This window comes from Myotis davidii, unplaced genomic scaffold (genome assembly GCF_000327345.1).
Source record: "Myotis davidii unplaced genomic scaffold, ASM32734v1 scaffold281, whole genome shotgun sequence".
NCBI lineage: Eukaryota > Metazoa > Chordata > Mammalia > Chiroptera > Vespertilionidae > Myotis > Myotis davidii.
Window position 1 is genome coordinate 2,964,529 of NW_006293784.1, and position 20,201 is coordinate 2,984,729.

Genomic DNA, 20,201 nt, shown 5'->3' on the forward strand with positions numbered 1-20,201 from the left:
TGTCGGCCCCGTGCCGCCGAGATTGCGCTGCCTCCGCGTCTCTCCTGGTGCCGTGGAGCTTCCGCGTCGCCGGGCTCAGCCTTTTCCTGCGGCTGCGGGTGGGGGAGGAGGAGGCGCGTCTGCCCGTTGTTTTCTCTCCGGGTCGGCTGGACTTGCTGGACTGGGAGGGGGCCCTCAGCACCCTAAGCTGTTAGCGGACTCCCGGCGATACTTTGAGAAATAGTGAGCGCATCTCCCCGCTTTATAAGAGAGAGATCCCTTCTGCGGACCAGAGCTGCGTATGTCTACTTGCTGAAGTTGTTTATCCACTACTTTTCACTCCGAGGGTTTTGAAATGGTAAAATTTGAGATTGTCAACGAAGAGAACACCTGGACCTCTATAAATTGAAGAAAAAGGTTTTTATTTGGGTCAAATTGAGGACATGCCCGAGAGAAGAACTCTGAGAAGCCTTAAAACTGTGCTTTAACTTGGAAGCGTGAGGGCTGTTTGTATAGGGAGAGTGAGCGAGAAATACATACATTTCAGAGATTAACATTTCACACCAGGTGGAAAGGATGTACACATAGGGTTGGGTCGTCCCCCTCTTGTCATCGGGGAATCTGAAAATAGAGTTTGGAAATACTTACTCTTCAAGGCAAACTTTTTTCAGGATGCAGAAAGTACAGCACTTCTTTCTATCATTTACTTTTCATGTTGAAACTGTTGAAAAGTATATGTGATTATCCTCATGGAATAGGCCCAGTAAGGAATTTGAAAGGCTCTATATTCTCCTTTGGTTACTGATTTTTAGTGGGAGCAGTTAAAACATCCTTTCTTTCTCCACATAATCTAGAGTTTGGTCCTACTTACTTGCTGGAATAGTAAAGGTATAGAGCCGGAAAGGACTAAATTGGCATTTTGCCTGGAGAAAGGTCATTATTGGCATACTAAGCGGGCATTCTGCATGTCCCACCTGTATCTGTGCCCTGCTTAACATTCATTAAATACAGTGTGCTTGGCTCTTTACAGATGTGACCTTTATTTTTTACAAGGACTCGTACAAAGTAGGCTTTGCAAATCTTATCTTCCAGGTAGGGAAACTAATATTCAGAGAAATTTAATGACCTGCCCAAAGTTGGGCTTTGGATTCATAAGGGCCGGGGGGAGTGGGGTTTCCCTGGACCAAGTTTCCAGTAGGAAAAGATTCATCATTCAGGTAGGTTTGCTTGGAAGCGAGAACTACTCTGCTTTTAAAATGGGGCCCGGAGAGAAGGGAAGCAGTACTGCTTCCGTGAGGGTGAAAATTGGTTCTTGGGGACCGAAAAAAATCTTAGAGGGTCCCTCCAAAGCTAAAACCTACCCGACAAAATCTTATTCTTTAGTATTTCATTTCTCTCATTCTTTCTTATTGGGGGGTGGAGTAAAACTTATGCAACTGACATTATTGAGTTCATGCAAAATATACTACACATACGCAAGGGCAGTGCTACAAAATTATGACAAATTGATGGCTGTGATTGGCAGACTCTTGATGGTTTGCTCCATCCATCTCAGCAGATGGAATGCATGTGCCTACTGGCTGCTTTGTGATGTTTGTGTTTGATTCTCAATGCTTTATATATATATTTATTGATTTCAGAGAGGAAGGGGGAGAGAGAGAGAGAGAGAGAGAGAGAGAAAGAGAGAAAGAAACATCAATGATGAGAGAGAATCATTGATGGGCTGCCTCTTGCACACCCCACACTGGGGACGGAGCCTGCAACCTGGGCATGTGCCCTTGGCGGGAATTGAACTGGGGACCTTTCAGTTATTAGGAAAAAAATGACTTATAGGACTTCTCGGGGTAGGGGTGATACTGAAAAAAAGTTAAAGGAATATGGGGTAGACTCAGGTTCCAAAACAGCTCAGACTGGGTAGACCAAAGTGAAAAAAAATTATCCTCCTTATCTTCTCTGGGGAGTTAGTTTTTGTTACTTGAAAAATAAACTATGTACTCACACAATAGGAAATTAAAAATACAAAAGGTTATACAGTGAAAACTAAAGCTCTTGCTTTCCCAGCCTCCTCCCCCAGCTAGCCAGTCTGCCTCCCTGGAGGCCACACCATTTCCTACCTGTTATGTATCCTTCTAGAGACATTCTCTGCATTTCCAGGCATATCTCTCTCATGATGACATTTAAGGGTGACTAATTTTAGATACTGCACCTTAGTCCAGGGAAAAATCTATGGCACGAGTCCAGAGTAGAGACAGTCTCAGCAGCAGCACATGTGGGGAAAACTCGGGTTTTAGTTGACAGTAACCTAAATATGAGTCAACTGTGAACTGAATGCCAGAAAAATTAGGCAAGCCCGGGAGATATTTAGTGTCTTGAAGCAACAAACTGCAAACAACAACAGATGTCTTCCATAAACCGTGTCAGCCTCTGTGCTGGGCACTGGGGATCCAGCGATGACTGCTCCAGCCACTGTCCGGGCCCTCGCACAGCCTGTCTTCTGGGGAACAACCGAAGCAATTTAGTCGTCTTACCCTGCTCTGAACTGTACAGACCCCCGGGGGAATCCTGTGTCCTGCTCTGGTCAGCTCCTTTCAATAGAGTGGGACGTTGACCAACTAGAGCTTGTGCCGAGGGGTGTGAGCGGAAGAGTGAGGTAACCTGATGCCATGTCATCTGAGGGAGGGTAGCAGAAATTGGAGGTGTTTATGTATTCTGTAGCCTTAGAGAAAGAAGCAAGAGGAGAGGACTTAAGGAGGACATAACAGCTGACTTCAAAGAAATGAGGGATTGTCACGTGCAAGACAGGCTTGAGTTATTCTTTCCGATGCCTCAAGGCGTCAGGTGCTGGCGGGGAGAAGTTAAAGGTATATCATCGCATCACTGTTAGAATCCTTGAACTCCTTGAATGATTAGACTGGGCCAAACAAGGAGCACTTGCCTCGGAGGTAACTAGCTTTCTCCTCCTATGAGGGAATGAAGTTGAGACTAGCCAACCTGGGGAGAGAATTCGCAAACTGGGTTTGGGGGTGAACTGTAAGTTCCCTTCCAACTTCGAGAATCTGCTTTCAGAGGCTTTTTAGGGAGACCGCTGTGTAAGCCAGATTCTGTGGAATTGGCAAATAAAAGTTAGTGCTAAAGATTTTCTTCATCAGGAAGGTTCTAGAACTGCAGGTGGACTAAAGTAAATCGTTGGATTTCAATAATATTCGAATATTGGGGTAAAATAAAATCTTTGTTAGTCCTATGGTAATTAGTAAGTAGTTATTATAAACAAACTGTATTTACCCTAGAGTCTGAGAATTGCAGAACGTTGGGACAATCAGTAGTCGATGAATGGATAAATGACTATACCTGACTTAGACATTTTTATATTCCTGAGAAAGTCCTTTAGGAGGTGGCTCAGTTGTGCCTTTCCAGGAAAAGCATATTATATGATGGGAAAGCATTGTAGGCTAGACATGGTATTTGGGATGTTTCCATTCTCCGTTCAGATATTTACGTGAAACCTCTTTCCTGAGGACAAGTTGCTTTTTCTTGAATGGCTGAAAAACAGTTGGGTTGTAAAACATTGGTTATATTAGAATGCGGGCACCAGAGTCTAGTGGTCAGTGTGTGGACTTCGGGGCTAGATGTGCCTGGGCTCATCTCCCAGTTCTGCTAGGGCTCTTGGGTGTTTTTTCTACGGTTATTTATATTGCAGTGTGCTAGGCACTGAGGACCCAGCAAGGAACAAGGCAGATAGGGTCTCAGCCTTAAGAGAGTTTGTAGTCCAATGCGGTAAATTAATTTCTATAAACCTCAGTTTCCTTTCTTATAAAATTGAGATAATTCTTACTTCATAAGGTTCTTCTGAGGATTTTAATAAGGCAATGCAAACACATAGGAAGTAATGAACAAAATGGTAAGCGGTTACAGTTAGTAACCCATGGCCCCTGGCTGGAGAAATTGGGACACACAAGTTACTGAGTGAATATCTTATGTTTTGGTTTTAAAACATCTATTTTTTTTAAAGACTTTTAGCAGTGATTACAATGGACATTTGATTAAGCACTGGGTATGAGTCACACACTGCTCTGAGAACACTACAGGTTTTAACTCATACCTCTCAACAGTTCAGTGGAGGAGTTCTTATTAATCCCATTTTTCAGTTGTAGAAAATGAAGGTTCCGAGTTCTCACACAGGGGCATTTCACTGCTGTGTGTGGTGGAGTTGGGATTTGAACCCTGGCAATTTCTGGATCTCAGACTGTCAACCTAACAGGCTGTAGAATTGTTTGATGAAAATAGTAAACTAGTTTCCCGATTGTTAATGTTTCTAATAGAAAACCAGAAATGCACATGTTAAGTGATTCCTGGCTTAACTATTTTTTAAATAAGTAACACATTTTGATGAATAAGGCATACAGGAATGTTGCATCACAGTGACTCGACACTTTCAGAGAGACAGAGGCTCTCCTCTCCTGCATTGCAAACAAGTTTTTTTCCATTGGACAAAAGGAGGATAAATCACTCGTCATTGCTTTATTATTGTAACATTTTTATTTAATGAGAACATGATTGGGCAAGCAGAGTATAGCATTTCATCTCGCTGTCACGCATTTCATAGTGGATGAACCACCGGATTCTCCTAGGATGAAAGCAGAGGCATTTGGGGGAACATTTTTACAAAATGACCTGTACTTGATAGGCATCAGATATGATTGACAGAGGGGGAACGTATGACTTTTAAAGTCCAGGGTAGTTTTGCCATACCATAGAATAGGACTTAGCATATTCAGATTCATTATCAATACCTCCATTGCAAAAAATTAGAATAATAGAATTGACAACTGGATAGGACCTTTAGTAATCAACTTACTCTGAATCCCTCGTTTTACGGAGAAGGAAAGTGAGAAAGTGAGTCTAGGCAGACTTTCTATTTACTTAGCCTTACTTTTTCTCCATCAAATACATAGATGAGTAGAACCTTGAAGTCAGACCATGGAGTTACAAGGTTTACCTTGAAGTAAAGTTTGGAAAACTCACCCAAGGGTCTGAATACACAAAATAAAAGAATTGATAACTGTTACCAATATGATTTATATTCATGCTTTTTTAATTGCGTAGGAGTTTTCTTAGGATATTTAATAGAAAAAATTAAAAATCACTTTATTGAGGTATGATAATCATATAAAAGTGCACGTAGCCCAGTTGGTGTGGGTCAGTGGTGAAGCCTTGATCCATGAACCAGGAGGTCATGGTTCAATTCCCAGTCAGGGCACAAGCCCAGGTTTCAGGCTCGATCCCAGTAGCGGGTGTGCAGGAGGGAGTCGATCCATGATTCTCTCTCATCATTGATGCTTCTATCTCTCCCTCTCCCTGAAATCAATAAAAACATATTTTTTTTAAAAAAAATGCACATAGTTTTACAAACAACTTGAGTGTGGGGAGAAGTATACATCTGTGAGACTATCACCATAATATCAAGGCCATTAACAGTATATTTAAAATTTTAAGTTCCACACATTATATATTCATAATTAGGGGTATTGTTTAAAATACCTTTTTGGGGGGATAATCTCTGGATATGGGTGTAATCCATAGCTTATTTTCTCCCCTCACTCCTTACTCCTTTCTCAATAGAATGGGAGCTGACGGACATGGTGGTGTGGGTGACTGGAGCATCCAGTGGCATTGGTGAGGAGCTGGCTTACCAGCTGTCGAAACTAGGAGTTTCTCTGGTGCTGTCTGCCAGGAGAGAGCAAGAGCTGGAAAGGGTGAAAAGAAGATGCCTTGGTAAGTAAATCTGAAATAGCGATAAATCACAATACAAACTCAAGTACAGTTTGGGGAATTTCAGGAGTAAGACTGGGATTTTCCTGGGCAGTATACTCTGGTTCCAAATACTCCAAGTGTTTTGATCCAAATCCTCTTCCTTTTGGCATCTCTTAATTAGCTGCCCTTCTCTTTTTCTGCCCTTTTTCTGCCGCCTTTCTACTTTTTTTCGCATTGCCTCTTGGCATTAGGGAGTGACCACCAATTCTCTCAAATGTTGATGGATTTTTTGAAATCACATACATCTCTTATATTTTTGACTTAAAGAAGGAATAGTTTGGTTTTTATGTATGACACACATGTTAAGCACAGAAATTTAATTAGAAAGGATCCTGACACATTCTGCTAAAATGTCAGATATTGAAGTCATATAGGATGATATAAAATTGTTGTTATAAAGGATGAAGTTTAAAAAATGCAACTTGAGACAATATTTTTCATATTGCTATATGTTGCAACAATATTTATTTTTGTTTGTGTTTTAACGTAATTATGTTCACATTGAAAGCAGCCGTAAGTAATAAGGTTATATTTTCTCACAGACACTTAGTATCTAAACTGAGATAATTTTGAATTTTCCAGCAGGCCATTTTTTTGGTCATCTACCTATCATTCTTTAGAAACCTTTCTTTCACTTTGCTGATGGAACTAACCACCAAGAAATGAGTCAGTTGCGAAAGCTACTAGGGCCGTTTCAGGACACTGAGTTCAAAGGCCTCTGGTGTTTCTGCCTTGGGCCATTTCTTTCTTTGCTTTTGTTTTTTTGTGTTTTTTTTTTAAAATATATTTTATTGATATTTTACAGAGAGGAAGGGAGAGAGATAGAGAGTTAGAAACATCGATGAGAGAGAAACATCGATCAGCTGCCTCCTGCACACCCCCCACTGGGGATGTGCCCGCAACCCAGGTACATGCCCTTGACTGGAATCGAACCTGGGACCTTTCAGTCCGCAGGCCGACGCTCTATCCACTGAGCCAAACCGGTTTCGGCTTGTTGTTTGTTTTGTTTGTTAATCCTCACCTGAGTTTATTTTTTCTATTGATTTTGAAAGTGAAAGCGAGGGGGGGTGGGAAGGATCATCGATGTGAGAGGCACACATTGATTGGTTACCTCCCACATGCGCCCTGTGTGGAGCTGGGGAGTGAACCTGCAACCCAGGTATGTGCCCTTGACCAGGAATTGAACCTGTGACCCTTTGGTGTGCAGCGAATGCTCTACCCACTGGGAAGCACCTGCCAGGGCTGGGCCATTTCTTATGGTAGTTGCTCTTCCACTGTCGAGACCTGCAATTCCTGTACTGGCAAAAATGAATCGTATCAGCATTTCTTAGTTGGAATGAAGCTGATTGTTTTCCTTTTATCTGTCAGACAACTGGTGCAAACTTTTCTCTTTCTTTTAAAATAGTTAATTTTCACAATTTACTCCTTTGCCCATAAAGCTTTTACATATCTCTCTACTTGCTTGTTTTTTCTTACTGGCACTACTTATTGTACTCCAAGGTTAGAGTTCACAAGGAGAATATTTTTTTTTTAATGAACAGAAATAGAAAGGGCTATACAGTCCAACATGTTTCCTGGTTGGGAATTCCAGGATTATGTATTTTTCCTTGTGTGCCTCCTGGGATCCTTAGCCTCTGGAAGGAAGCTTTTATGTGTCATGTCACCAAAGGGGCTCTGAGCTTCTTCCTGATCTTAAGCATAAACTTTGTTTTTCAGTGTGTGTAAAAGAGCAACTAACTTTGTGAACTTATCATAAAACAAAAGTGCCTCTGTACTTTAAAGAAATTGCTCCCAAAATTTTTCTAAAATATATTTTCATTGATTTCAGAAAGGAAGGGAGAGGGAGAGAGAGAAACATCAGTGATGAGAGAGAATCACTGATTGACTGCCTCCTACACACCCTCTCCTGGGGATCGAGGCCAAAACCCAGGCATGTGCCCTGACCTGGAATTGAACCATCACCTCCTGGTTCATAGGTCGACACTCAACTGCTGAGCCACATGGACCCGGCCCTCGCAATTTTTTTTTTTTTAGCATGTAGTACTGTCTCGACTTCTTCTAGAGTCTGTTCCAACATTAGACTGTTTATATACAAGTTGAGGAGAGCTATTCTATTTCCTGTGTACCCAGCCAGCTTTTATCCGCTAAGATGTTGCCACATTACCACCAGTCCTCTTCTTGATCACTGAGAAACTCTTCCGCAGAATCACTCAGAAATGAGTTTGTTGCCAAGTCTGGTTGTAGGATGGGTGTTAATGCAAGTAGCAAAGAGCTTGATTGAACTGTTGCATGACTTCCACACTAATTTTTAGTGTCTTTATTTAGAGCATGGCAATTTAAAAGGAAAAGACATACTTGTTTTGCCCTTTGACCTGGCTGACTTAAGTTCACATGAAGTGGCGACCAAAGCGGTTCTGCAGGAGTTTGGTAAAGTAAGTAGCATTTTGAATTGACATGTTTTGCTTTGAAGTAGCTGCAAAGAGATTCCCATTTGTGGTGCTTTCATTAAAAGGGCTTTAGGCAAATGGGTCCATGCAGAGAGATCAAGGCCCATGAGTTAGGTCTTTTAACCTCTGAGTTGTTGGCTTTGTGAAATTAGTACTTTTCATACCTTAACAAGTATTAACTCTTCCTTGTAGAACAAAGGAAACTAAAAATTGAGTGCCTTTTATTTATTTTTAATTTTTTAAAAATATATTTTATTGATTTTTTACAGAGAGGGAGAGGGATAGAGAGTTAGAAACATCCATGAGAGAGAAACATCCATCAGCTGCTTCCTGCACACCTCCTACTAGGGATGTGCCCACAACCAAGGTACATGCCCTTGATCGGAATTGAACCTGGGACTCTTCAGTCCACAGGCCAACGCTCTAGCCACTGAGCCAAATTGGTCAGGGCGCCTTTTATTTTTATGACACTACTTTCCATAAAGAGTCACCTAAAATAGAATTTAATTCCATGGATGAATTCTAATTTTTATTTTATATTTTTATTACTGACTGAAAATACACCAGACTTTTCCAGTGATTCTTCAAGTTATCAGTCTAAGTAACCACCCCTAGGGATTCCATCAATCCAGCAACAGGTCATCACCACAGTGCCTCTTTTCTAATTGTATTGTCTAGATCGACATTCTGGTCAACAATGGTGGAAGGTCCCAGCGTTCTCTGTGTGTGGAAGCCAGCATGGATGTCTACAAGGAGCTGATAGAGCTTAACTACTTAGGAACCGTGTCCTTGACAAAATGTGTTCTGCCTCACATGATCGAGAGGAAGCAAGGAAAGATTGTAACTGTGAATAGCATCATGGGTATCATGTCTGCACCCCTTTCCAGTGGATATTGTGCAAGCAAACATGCTCTTCGGGTAAGTCTGCTCAAACAAACTTTGATAGAACTGACCTGAATGTACATGTGGGGATATGGCCATCACTGTAAGAGGTCATTGGAACTGGGCAGTGATGTGGAGAGACAGAGAGAACCCCAAGGAGACCTTTGATAGATAACATTCCCAGAAAATGCTAAAAAAGACTTGAGCCTCACATGCCTCTTTGTAATTCAACAAACATGTATTGAGCACCTACATTGTGTCATACACTGCCAACAGATCCTGGGAATATAAAGATGAGATATGGTCCCTGACCTCAAGAATTATAGTCTAGTCAATATGTCACCCTTCCCCTTCTCATTTCTACCATATCTTCTTGGCAAATTTGGGGTCTACCCCTCACTTCTTTACATACTTCAGGATGTAATTTTCCTCCCCATTTCTGACTTATTTTTCCTTTTCCCTTTTAGGTGGGGTTTATCTTACCTGGTCTAAATATATATATATATATATGCATGTCAGAAATAGGAACTACCCACTAGATGTTTAGCTTGATCTTCATATCCCTTGCTGGGTTTAGCTTTGACTCAATTTGCCTTGGGTGCATTGGAAGAAGAAAATCTAGTCAAGGCAGAGGCTAGGAGAAAAGCTTGGTTTGGTTTGCTTAACTTATGAGATGGGAATATTAGAAACGTATGAATTTTTAATGTTGGCTAAGAGTGGATATGAAGAAATGTTATTAAACTGCAACATGGGACAAATTAGATCATAAGGCCAAGAGGAGAAGAATAATTAAAGGAGACACACAATTTATAATTAATGCTGTTGAAGGTCAGTTTACATAGAATGTTTCACTGTTGGAATAATGAGATGAATAGCTGACTGATCATCAGCTTCATGAAAATTTGAAGCTTTAGTTCCTTAGGATGTCCTTTCTGTTGTGAAAAGTAGACAGTTGAAGAGAGTGATGAAATGGAATGCTACACTGATGATTTCCTCATATGTGGCACTATAAGGTATCAGTCACTTCCTGCAGAGCAGTTGGGCAAGTCTCGGGCTGGTAGATGAGGGAAAGCAGCTACACCATCTGTTTGGCACCAACTATCTCATAAGACATGCAGGATGTTTTCAGTCAGATAATATGAGGTGTTTGGCCTGCCCTCCAAGACTCACTGTTTTGTTACTGGATTTGATGCTCTGACACCATGTGGCAGATTGAGACTAGTTGCTTATACCAGTAGCTGAACTCTGAAACCAGAAGGCTCCTTGAAGAGCATGTTTCCTTCCCTGATGCCCAGCAAGCTGTAGAGTGAACTTGTTTATCACTGAAATGTTCACAGACTATACTAGATGTGATCTCAAACAAGGAGAGGTGCTGATGTTTGATGTGTTGGCTCTCATGGTGTCTGTCCTCTCTCCCCTTTGCTAAAGCGGGGCGGAAAGCTAAGGTTTTGGGAGTTCATTCACTTAGCCTTTTTCCCTGTCCATCTGAGTTAGGCACTGTTTGTGTCTCTGACAGCATGGATCCTCACAGGCCCTATTTGTTAGAGATCAGCATTAAGGGCTGGTAAAACTATTTAATGTTGTTGGATCACAGATAAATGTACCCTGGGTTAGCTGTTTATGCTTTTCAGTAGTTAATTCAGCTTCTAGTCTTGGACCATTCCCTAAATTAGGAAAAGAGATTAGGGAAATATAAATTGTAATGTAAATATCTGATATGCAGGATGGTCTTAGGCGACCCCTGTGAAAGGGTCGCGACCCACAGGTTGAGAACCGCTGGTCTAGAGGGTCTTTACCACCCAGAAAAGATGGATGTTGGCTGAAACTAATTGTCTGTTAAACTAGTAATAAATAGAAAAAGTTGAATTTTTCCTTGAGAGTTTGTTAAGTACTAATCCCTCTCACTCCCTCTTGCCCCAATAATGGGCATCTTAAACCACCTTGAGGGATAAAAAGAAACCAAATCTGAGTGATTTTCAGTGGAAAACATGCACCCCTTTTAGAGTGGGGACATGGGGACTGGTCTAAGGAGGGTATATCAGAATCTACAGGGGGCAGTTTTTCACCTATTCAGTGCTTGCCTACCCTAAAAATCACTGATGGCCTGATCCACCACTTCCAAACAGGTGAGCCACTCATACCCGGAAAGAGCTGAGAATGCTTTTCTTGATTGCCTCCAGTCTTAAGGTTAAAAATGGCTAATAAGATTGCACAATTACATTTCCTGTGCTTTATTCAGGCATTTCAGAACATATTTTATAATGTGCTGCTTATTGTCCTTCATAGTCAAAGACAAGTAATTTCATGAGATGTGTCTGTATTTATTTTATTTGCTTTATTTTATATTAGGGTTTTTTTAATGGCCTCCGAACCGAACTTGCCACGTACCCAGGTATAGTAGTTTCTAACATTTACCCAGGACCAGTGCAATCAAATATTGTGAAGAACTCCCTACGTAATGATACCACACAGGTAAACATTTCTTGTTGGGGTATAATTTGAATGGTTTCATAGTCATATGTAGGTTTTGTATCACTGTGCCTCAGGTTTTCATATTAGAATTGCTTATGACTTATTTATAAACCTTAACTCATAGCATTAGGAAAATTGTTAAGGTTGGCTGATAGTGTTTTAGCAGCCAGTTTTAATAAAGGCTAAAGAAATTGCTGAGATAGTACTGGTAAGTGACCCACTATTATGTGATTTAAAAAACCCAGTTTCTATAAATGCATAAATTATAGCAACACTGAGAGGTTCTGTGTGGCTGAATTTCAGTATATTAACCCGCCTGGGCTTTTAAAGAGGAATCCCAGTGAAGGAGCTTAGAAAAACACTTTTGATAATTTTATTTTAGCCTCCTCCAAGTCTGTTTTCCTCAGCTCAGATTACACATCACAAAGTGATTTATCAAATGAATAGCACATGTCTCACGAAGAATCCAGTGTCACTCAATAATACCAAAATCCCTCTAAAAACCATGACATTTTCCTTCTTCATTAAGATCTATTTCTACTGAGACATAAGTCTGTATATGCTTCTATGTAAATGTTAACAGATATAACTTATATTTTCACATTTTTTGTGGAGGCGCTAAGGTAAAATAGAATAATCACCCAATTATAGGAATCAAGGGACTTGGCATGTAGACCTGGTTATTGTAGTGATCTGTGTGAGCACGGATGAATTGCTACCTTTCTGGGCCTCAATTTGTTTATTGATAGAATGGTAGTGGGTTAATTAGATGAGCAGTGCCAGATTTGTTCACTACCAAGAAACCACTTTTATCTTTTTGCTCTGTTTTACCCCCATGGACTCTATGTTTTCTAGACTTCCATTTGTTAAATGTATGTGTTAATTTGTTTAAAGATTTTTATTACTAAAGTGATATATAATTATCATTAAGTACATTAAGATGATACAACTGTAATTAAAAGCCAAAAACCTTCATCTTTTAGTTAGCCTGTACAATCTTATCTGGTAAGTCTGTGTTTCCTGTTAGGCTTTTGGGAATATTTTAGACACCTATTAGTATCCACTGGGGTCTGAAGAGGTGTGAGGTCACATTAAAAAGTCAACTAGCTGACTTCTGGGTCCTTTCTAGCTTAAAAGTTCTGTGAAATACCTTGGATAAATACTCACCATTCACTTAATTTTTAAAATATTTCTTAGGCTATGCATAGTGATGGAGACCAGTCCTACAAGATGGCGACCAGTCGGTGCGTGCGGCTGATGTTAATCAGCATGGCCAATGACTTGAAAGAAGTTTGGATTTCGGATCAACCTTTCTTGGCAATGGCGTATTTGTGGCAGTATATGCCAACCTGGGCCTTGTGGGTAACAAACAAATTAGGGAAGAAAAGGATTGAGAACTTTAAGAAAGGACTGGTAAGAACAATTTATAAATTTCTTAATACATATCAATCTTTAGGAAAGTATGAAATTTTCTAGTGCTTAAAAACTTTTCTTACTAACTCTGCACTAATCTCATGATAGCAATACAAAAGATACTAGACGTATTCTATGCCCATGCATATCTGTTGGTTTATTATAAATTACTACTGATCTTGGAGAAAAAAGTTTTCTACAAGGTTAAAATCAAATCAGAGATTGCCATTTTTGCTTCTACACTCATTGTTTGACCAGTATATGTGCCAAACGCGCTTTCTCCTCACAAACTCTTACTCATCCTATAAGTCTCAGCTCTGGTGTCCCCTCCATGGGTTGGTATCTGGCCTCCCCTCTTATTTCTCCCCAGGACCACGTGAACTTTGCCCAGTGCTTACCAGTTACTGTGCTGTTAAAACTGATGCACTCTCACTGGGTAGTGCTGGTTCTTTTGACTTGATCCAGAAGCACGCTGCACATCTGAGCTGTGCCTATGTCCATGTCTAAGAAAATATGCTGATCACTCATTCTTTCAACAGTCATTCTTTAGAAAAGTGAGGAATGTTATGAACTGCTTCTGAGAAAATTGTGACCATCAAAAGAGTTTAATATATAAACAGCACAGGAAATGTAAGGAGTTATGCCAAAAATTATAGATATATAATTATAGATATATAACCTTTCTTTCTTACACAAAGAAAGGTTATTTCTGTGGATGGTTTTGTTTTTTTGGTTTTCTTAAAATATATATTATTGGTTTTTTTTCAGAGAGGAAGGGAGAGGGATAGAGAGTTAGAAACATCAATGAGAGAGAAACATCGATCAGCTGCCTCCTGCACACCTCCTACTGGGGATGTGCCCGCAACCAAGGTACATGCCCTTGACCAGAATCGAACCTGGGACCTTTCAGTCCGCAGGCCGACGCTCTATCCACTGAGTAAAACTGGTCAGGGCAGGATGGTTTTATTGTTGAAGTATGTCTTTCAGTGATACTACTTTTTTAAAGAAAGAATTTAGTAGGGATTGATATATAAAGAGAATTCTAAAATGGGATCATACCATATGTATCGTTATATAACCTACCACTATTTAAGCAATCCATGAATTGCCATACATTTATTTTACTTCAACTTTTGCAGGATAGTAAAAATGAATTAGTGAAAAAAAAATGCTTAAAACAAAATGCTTAAAAAGACTTAAAGGTTATAAAACTTCCATACTGCACTAACCTCTCTGGAGCTTGAAAAACCATAAAGGTGAGGGGGGTGTGGGGAGGAGTTACATATTTTCTACCAACTTGTACTACGGACCAGTTTTCTTTGGGCCACATCGTTTATAAGTATTTTGGTAATGTTGGGGTTTGGTGGTATAAGATGGGTCTAAAGGTAGAGCTTCATCAAAGATAACATCTAAGTTTTATGGAGTACAGCTGATAGAGTGGTACTGTGCCCACTGATGGATAAGAATCCAGAGGGAAAGACTATCTTACTAGAGGTGACGGCATCCTGGTGCTAGGCTACCCTACTGTCCCAAGATCTCAGGCAAGTTACTTCTCTGTTAATCAATATCCCCATCTACAAAACGAGATTACTGATGACAATAGCATCTAGTCAAAGGATTGTCATTGAGATCGAATGAGTTAGTATGTGGAAAACTCTTAAAACACATGTGGAGTGTTATACTTACTGAGGATTAGCTGTTAATGCTTTCATTTTGATGGTACAGGGATATTGAGCTAATAGATAGTGAAGATCAAAGTTAAATAAGAGGCCAGAGAGATAATATGTTATAGAAATAGTTGTTTCAGAGGGAAAAGAAGGACCAGGGACTCAGTCCTACTGTAGCAGATGTTATTTTGTTTTATTTACACAATATCTAACTATAAATATAAGCATCACTCAGTAAATCTAGCATTTGATTACATCTAACCTTTGCTAACAGTAATGGCCTTTTTTTCCTACCACTGTCTTTAATATATTGTTTATTACATGGTCTTATTGCTTTATTACTTTTTAAGGATAAACTGGACATCATTTTGTTTCCCAGTACCATTTCTGAGATATCATACCTCATTCTTTACACAAAACCATGGGAACTAAAAAATTGTTTCTCACTTTTTTTCCTCAATTCTCCCCTTCCTGCTTCTTTCCTCCACATTATTTTCTATTACATATATCCATTTCCTTATTTTGATTTTTTATAAGTATCTAAGTTAAGAGAATGCTAATACAGCTTTATTCCAAATTAAATTTAGTTGGCAGTAGTACTTGAATTTGTTTCTGTCCTTGAGGCTAGGAACACGATGTCTGTAACTCTGATGAATTTTTATTATTTTAAGAAATCAAGAACAATAGCTGCATTGAATTTTGTGTTTTATTTTTGTCTTAGTGCAAGTTCTTGGAAGTGATAAATGTGTATCTTCCCAAATGAAATGTTACATCCTTAGGGATGAATGAGTTGCTTTGTTTTCTATTTTAAGCAATATAACTAAAAGTTCACAAAACATTTTAGAGTCATCTATCAAATATTTCTATTCTAAATATTCTGATTCTTTGTAATTATTAAGACAAGTCAGTGTAGGTATGCTACTCTAGAGGAGTAATAATAGAGATTTCACAAAATGGCATGAGCAGATGCTTACTAGTAGTAGAGGAGATAATGATGCTAAGTCCATTTTCTAGATCTAGAATTTTAGCTATGATTTTTATTCTAATTTAAGCATTTGCTCAGGTTTTATAAAGTCTCAACAGTGAACCATAACTATAGAGCTCCTTAAAACAGAAGGAATTGTCAAAACGGGGGTAAATTCAAGGTGGCACTGACTCATGTTGCTGTCACTTTGTTTCAGGATGCAGATTCTTCTTATTGTAAAATCTGGAAGACAAAACATGACTGACAGAGTACTTGCATTTTCAAGCCACTGGAGGGAGAAATGGAAACCATGAAAACAGCCATCTTCTTGTGCACAGAAGACCAACTTGTGAATTTACTTCTTAATACATACAACTTCCCTTTCAACATGTAATAAACAACAAATAAAAGATTACTATGACACTTACAGTAAAGATGGTAATACGTACTACATTCTTGGATAAGAGAGCATTTTAACGTACTCTGGCATTTATGCTTAAAATCTACGTTAGTGGAATGCTGATCAAAGAATTATAGAAATCCATTAATGTAAATGTAGGGACTATTCCACGAAGCTGAGTGCTGGGTAATGAGCATATGTGAAGAAATATCTAAATGGTCCTGCCACCAAGGGGCTTACACTCTCTTAGAAGAATTGACAGGAAGTAGGACTCCTAGCTGCCATGATTTATAAAACCCCCTTTATATGCTATTTGCTGTACTGGGGCGCTTTTTAAAAAATATATTTTTATTGATTTCCGAGAGGAAGGGAGAGGGATAGAAACATCAATGATGAGAGAGGATCATGGATCAAATGCCTCCTGCACACCCCCTTCTGGGGATCGAGCCCGCAACCCGGCGTGTGCCCTTGACCAGAATCGAACCCGGGATGCTTAAGTCTGCAGGCCGACGCTTCACCCACTGAGCCAAACGGGCCAGGGCTGAGGTGCTTTGTATTAATTCATTTATTCCTCATGAAAGTACACTAAAGTAGGTGGTATTATCTTCCTTTGTAGAGGAAGAAAGAACATGCCCAAAGCAAGTCGGTATTACTTTCCCAAGGTCCCAGGGCTAGTAAGGGGTAAAGTCAAGATTAAACTCCAGGAAGAATCCATTGGTAACCCCTTACTCTATAATTAATTTTACTTTAATCTTTAGCAACTTACAGTAGATAACATGCATAGGCCACAATAGAAAAGCAACAAATATTCCTTAACTATCTATTGTCAAAAGGGGGGTGTAACAGGAGAAAATCATGGTTCTTCTTTATAAGCAGTTCACAGTTTAGCTATAGCCAAGGTAACATACATAAAGTAACTGTAGAATAGTTGTTGAGGAAGTTTGAGGCCACCCTGGTGGCTATCCTTGGGAAAGGGGGACGATGGAGGTACACTATGGTGTACAGCAAGTAAAAGCAATGGAATAAATGGACACAGCAACATGGATATGTCCTAGAAACATGGTGATGAGTGAAGAACGAACACAAGTATGTTTATACACAAATTGATGTGCATAGAAGGTACTGCTCATTTTGCAAGAAAACACACAAACGATAAACATTAGATGTATTACAATGATTGCTGATTGCTTAGGATGGGGAGAGGAAGGGGGGGTGTAGTATGGGGATAAAATGTAATAAACGTGATGGAAATTATGATTAATAAATCAACACTGCATCTGGGGTAAAAACAAAAATACAGATTGTGGAACAATTCTAGAATGGTACAAAATAACGTGTGGCATGGTACAGACTATAGTGCAAAGTACAGAAAAGGGAGATATGTGTGGATTAGTGTGGAAACTTTACACAGAAGGTGTGACTTGCACTAAGCCTTTCAAGGGTGGCATTTATACCAAAAGAGGCTTTAGGTGGTAGGGGTCCAGGGCAGTTTTGTTTTACTTGTCATTGAATCTTCAGTGCTTGGCATTGTACTTGCCAACGTTTTTTGCAGTGGTTCTCAACCTGTGGGTCGCGACCTCTTTGACGGTTGAACGACCCTTCCCCAGGGGTCGCCTAAGACCATTCTGCATATCAGATATTTACATTATGATTCATAACAGTAGCAACATTACAGTTATGAAGTAGCAATGAAAATAATTTTATGGTTGGGTCACAACATGAACTGTATTTAAAGGGCCAGAAGGTTGAGAACCACTGGTAGGGCTTGTTGAGCTTCTGTAAGTCAGGCATCCTTTGCCTCCAGAATGTCATGAATGAAAACTCACAGAGACTGAAATTAGCATAATACGGGGATAAAGGAAAAGGGAATTCAGTTTGCTTAATTACACCAGCCAATGAGTGGTAGAAGATGTATAAATAATTTAAATGATTTTTAGAAACTCATCTGTATGGTGTTTTTCTATAGCATGTAATTAATACTTATATGTACCCCTCCCCCCCCCGCCCCCAATCCTCAGGCTCTTGTCAGCAGCCCGAGACAGAAAGGCAGATTTTTGTCAAAGTACATTTTCTCAAATATAGTCAAGAACTGTGAACCCAAGTGTTTCCATATTGACTTTTTAAAAGTTTATTATTTTGCACTGACATTTCATTTCTTAATTATTATCTCCAATGGGTTCTTAAACTTGATGAATATATTTTTCAGTTTGAGACTTGCCAGTTCTTCTGTATAGTGTCTAATTCTCTGCTGAAACTTTCAGTCTTGTGTTTTATATCTTTAAACGTACCAAGCGTAATAATTTAAGCCTGTGCTTAGAAACCTCACTAACTGGATGCCCTGTGAGTATGTTCATATTCGCTATCATTTTTCTTGGGTTTTGATCATGTTGTCTCCTCAAGTGCTTTATTTTAGATTGTCTAGTACTAAATTTGAAAAATTATAAAAATAACTTGAAAAGTCAGTTGAGAGAAGAATTATATTTGCTCTGTGTAGTGGGTAGGTACACCAGGCACCCAGGGTCACCTTAATCCAGTTTAGGAATTGCGAAGATTCAAACTGCATCTATTTTTTGTTCATCCTTAAAATTAGGATGTAGTCTTTGAGGTCCCAATCCTATGTGTGGTCAGTTACTCAAGTCCTCCCTTCCTATGAGAGCTCTGGACTCCAATTTTAATCCCGCCAACCTCACAGCAAGGCTATAAAAGTGTTTAGCTTCTCAGGTTCTCAACCACTTCCTCCTGAACTGCAAATGCTCCTAGAAGAGAAGTAGCCCAAATGCTGAACTCAGGTCTAAGTTTCATTTTGCCTTGAATCTTGTTGATGTAATTCTTCATTATCTTCTTGGTCCTCTGATACCTTTAAGTTTAGTTTAAAATATTATTTTGCCCAGCTTTACTAGTTGTTCTCTGTGAGATGGCTGCTGTGGATTACCTAGACACTACTAAAAGTAGAAGTCAGAAAATCAGGTTTTTGAGAAAATTCAGTAAGGTCACTTTTGAATACATCAGATAGAGAAAACTAACTTATAAATGCAAAGAAAAGAGGTTGATTTTACATACTTATAGGGTGGGGCAGAAGTAGTTTTACAGTTCGTATGTAAAATCCTATATAATAAAAGTCTAATATGTTAAATGTCCAGTCAGCCAGTTGGCCGTTCAACCAATCAAAGCATAATATGCTAATGATATGCTAAGGCTACTCAACCACTCGCTATGATGTGCACTGACCACCAGGGGAAAATCAGTTGACCGGTCAACCAGTCACTATGATGTGCACTGACCACCAGGGGGCAGATGCTCTGATGGGTAGGTTAGCTTGCTGCTGGGGTCCAGCAGATCAGGACTGAGTGAGACAGGCCGGACATGCCCTGGAGCCCTCCCACGGTCCCTCCCTGGCTGGCCAACCGCCCCCGCCCCGCATAGTGCACCGGTGGGGTCCCTCATCCTGGCCTGAGCCCTCTCGCAATCCGGGACCCCTTGGGGATGTCTAAAAGCCGATTTTGGACCGAACCCGCAGGCCAGGCCAAGGGACCCCACTGGTGGATGGATTCGTGCACCGGGCCTCTAGTAATACAATTAATAACAAAATGAACTATTTCATGTACTCAAAACTGTAAACCTACTTTTGCCCCACTTTGTATATTTGAACATCCTCAATTTATTGATATTTTAAATCTTGGAAGTGGATTAGATGGTTTATGGTGAGTATAGAATCAGAAGAGGGGGCCTAGAACAAATTGGTGAAAAGTTCCAAAATTTAGAGGTCAGGTAGAAAAGGAAAAGCAGCAAAGGAGACTGAGGAGTAGCCACGGAGATAGGAAGAAAATGAAGATAATGTGGTATCGGGGAGGCCCCAAAAGAAAAAATGAAGGTGATTCAAGGAGTACTCAAATGTATCAAAAGCTACTTGAACGACAAATAAGACAAGAACAAAAGGTGACTGGTTGATTTGACAATTTAAAACTAAATAGGGACCTTAATTAAAATTTTCTATAGGGAAATAGTAGAAATGGAATCCAGACTGGAATGGTTTGACAAGTGGAAGATGAGGAAACTTTGCCATGAACAAGAGAGAGGGGCATGGGAGCAGTTTGAGGAGGTTGCGAGGTGAAGGAAAAGCATGGCTTGTCATTATGATAATAGTGAAAATCTTTAAACAACTTAAA

At 39.8% G+C, this 20,201-nt stretch overlaps 1 protein-coding gene across 1 annotated transcript in view; it reads left to right on the plus strand.

Moving 5' to 3' along the window:
- The window catches only part of DHRS7 (dehydrogenase/reductase (SDR family) member 7), a 16,299-nt gene extending 213 nt beyond the window's left edge, over positions 1–16,086 (plus strand). Inside the window, exons 1-7 of the mRNA XM_006767653.2 lie at positions 1–10; positions 5,599–5,751; positions 8,116–8,222; positions 8,916–9,155; positions 11,469–11,591; positions 12,789–13,004; positions 15,853–16,086. The exon at positions 1–10 is cut by the window's left edge and continues 213 nt beyond it. Of these exons, the coding sequence (XP_006767716.1) occupies positions 1–10; positions 5,599–5,751; positions 8,116–8,222; positions 8,916–9,155; positions 11,469–11,591; positions 12,789–13,004; positions 15,853–15,900 (897 nt within the window). The 3' untranslated portion in view covers positions 15,901–16,086. The remainder of the gene's footprint in view (positions 11–5,598; positions 5,752–8,115; positions 8,223–8,915; positions 9,156–11,468; positions 11,592–12,788; positions 13,005–15,852) is intronic.
- Positions 16,087–20,201: the final 4,115 nt, after the last annotated feature.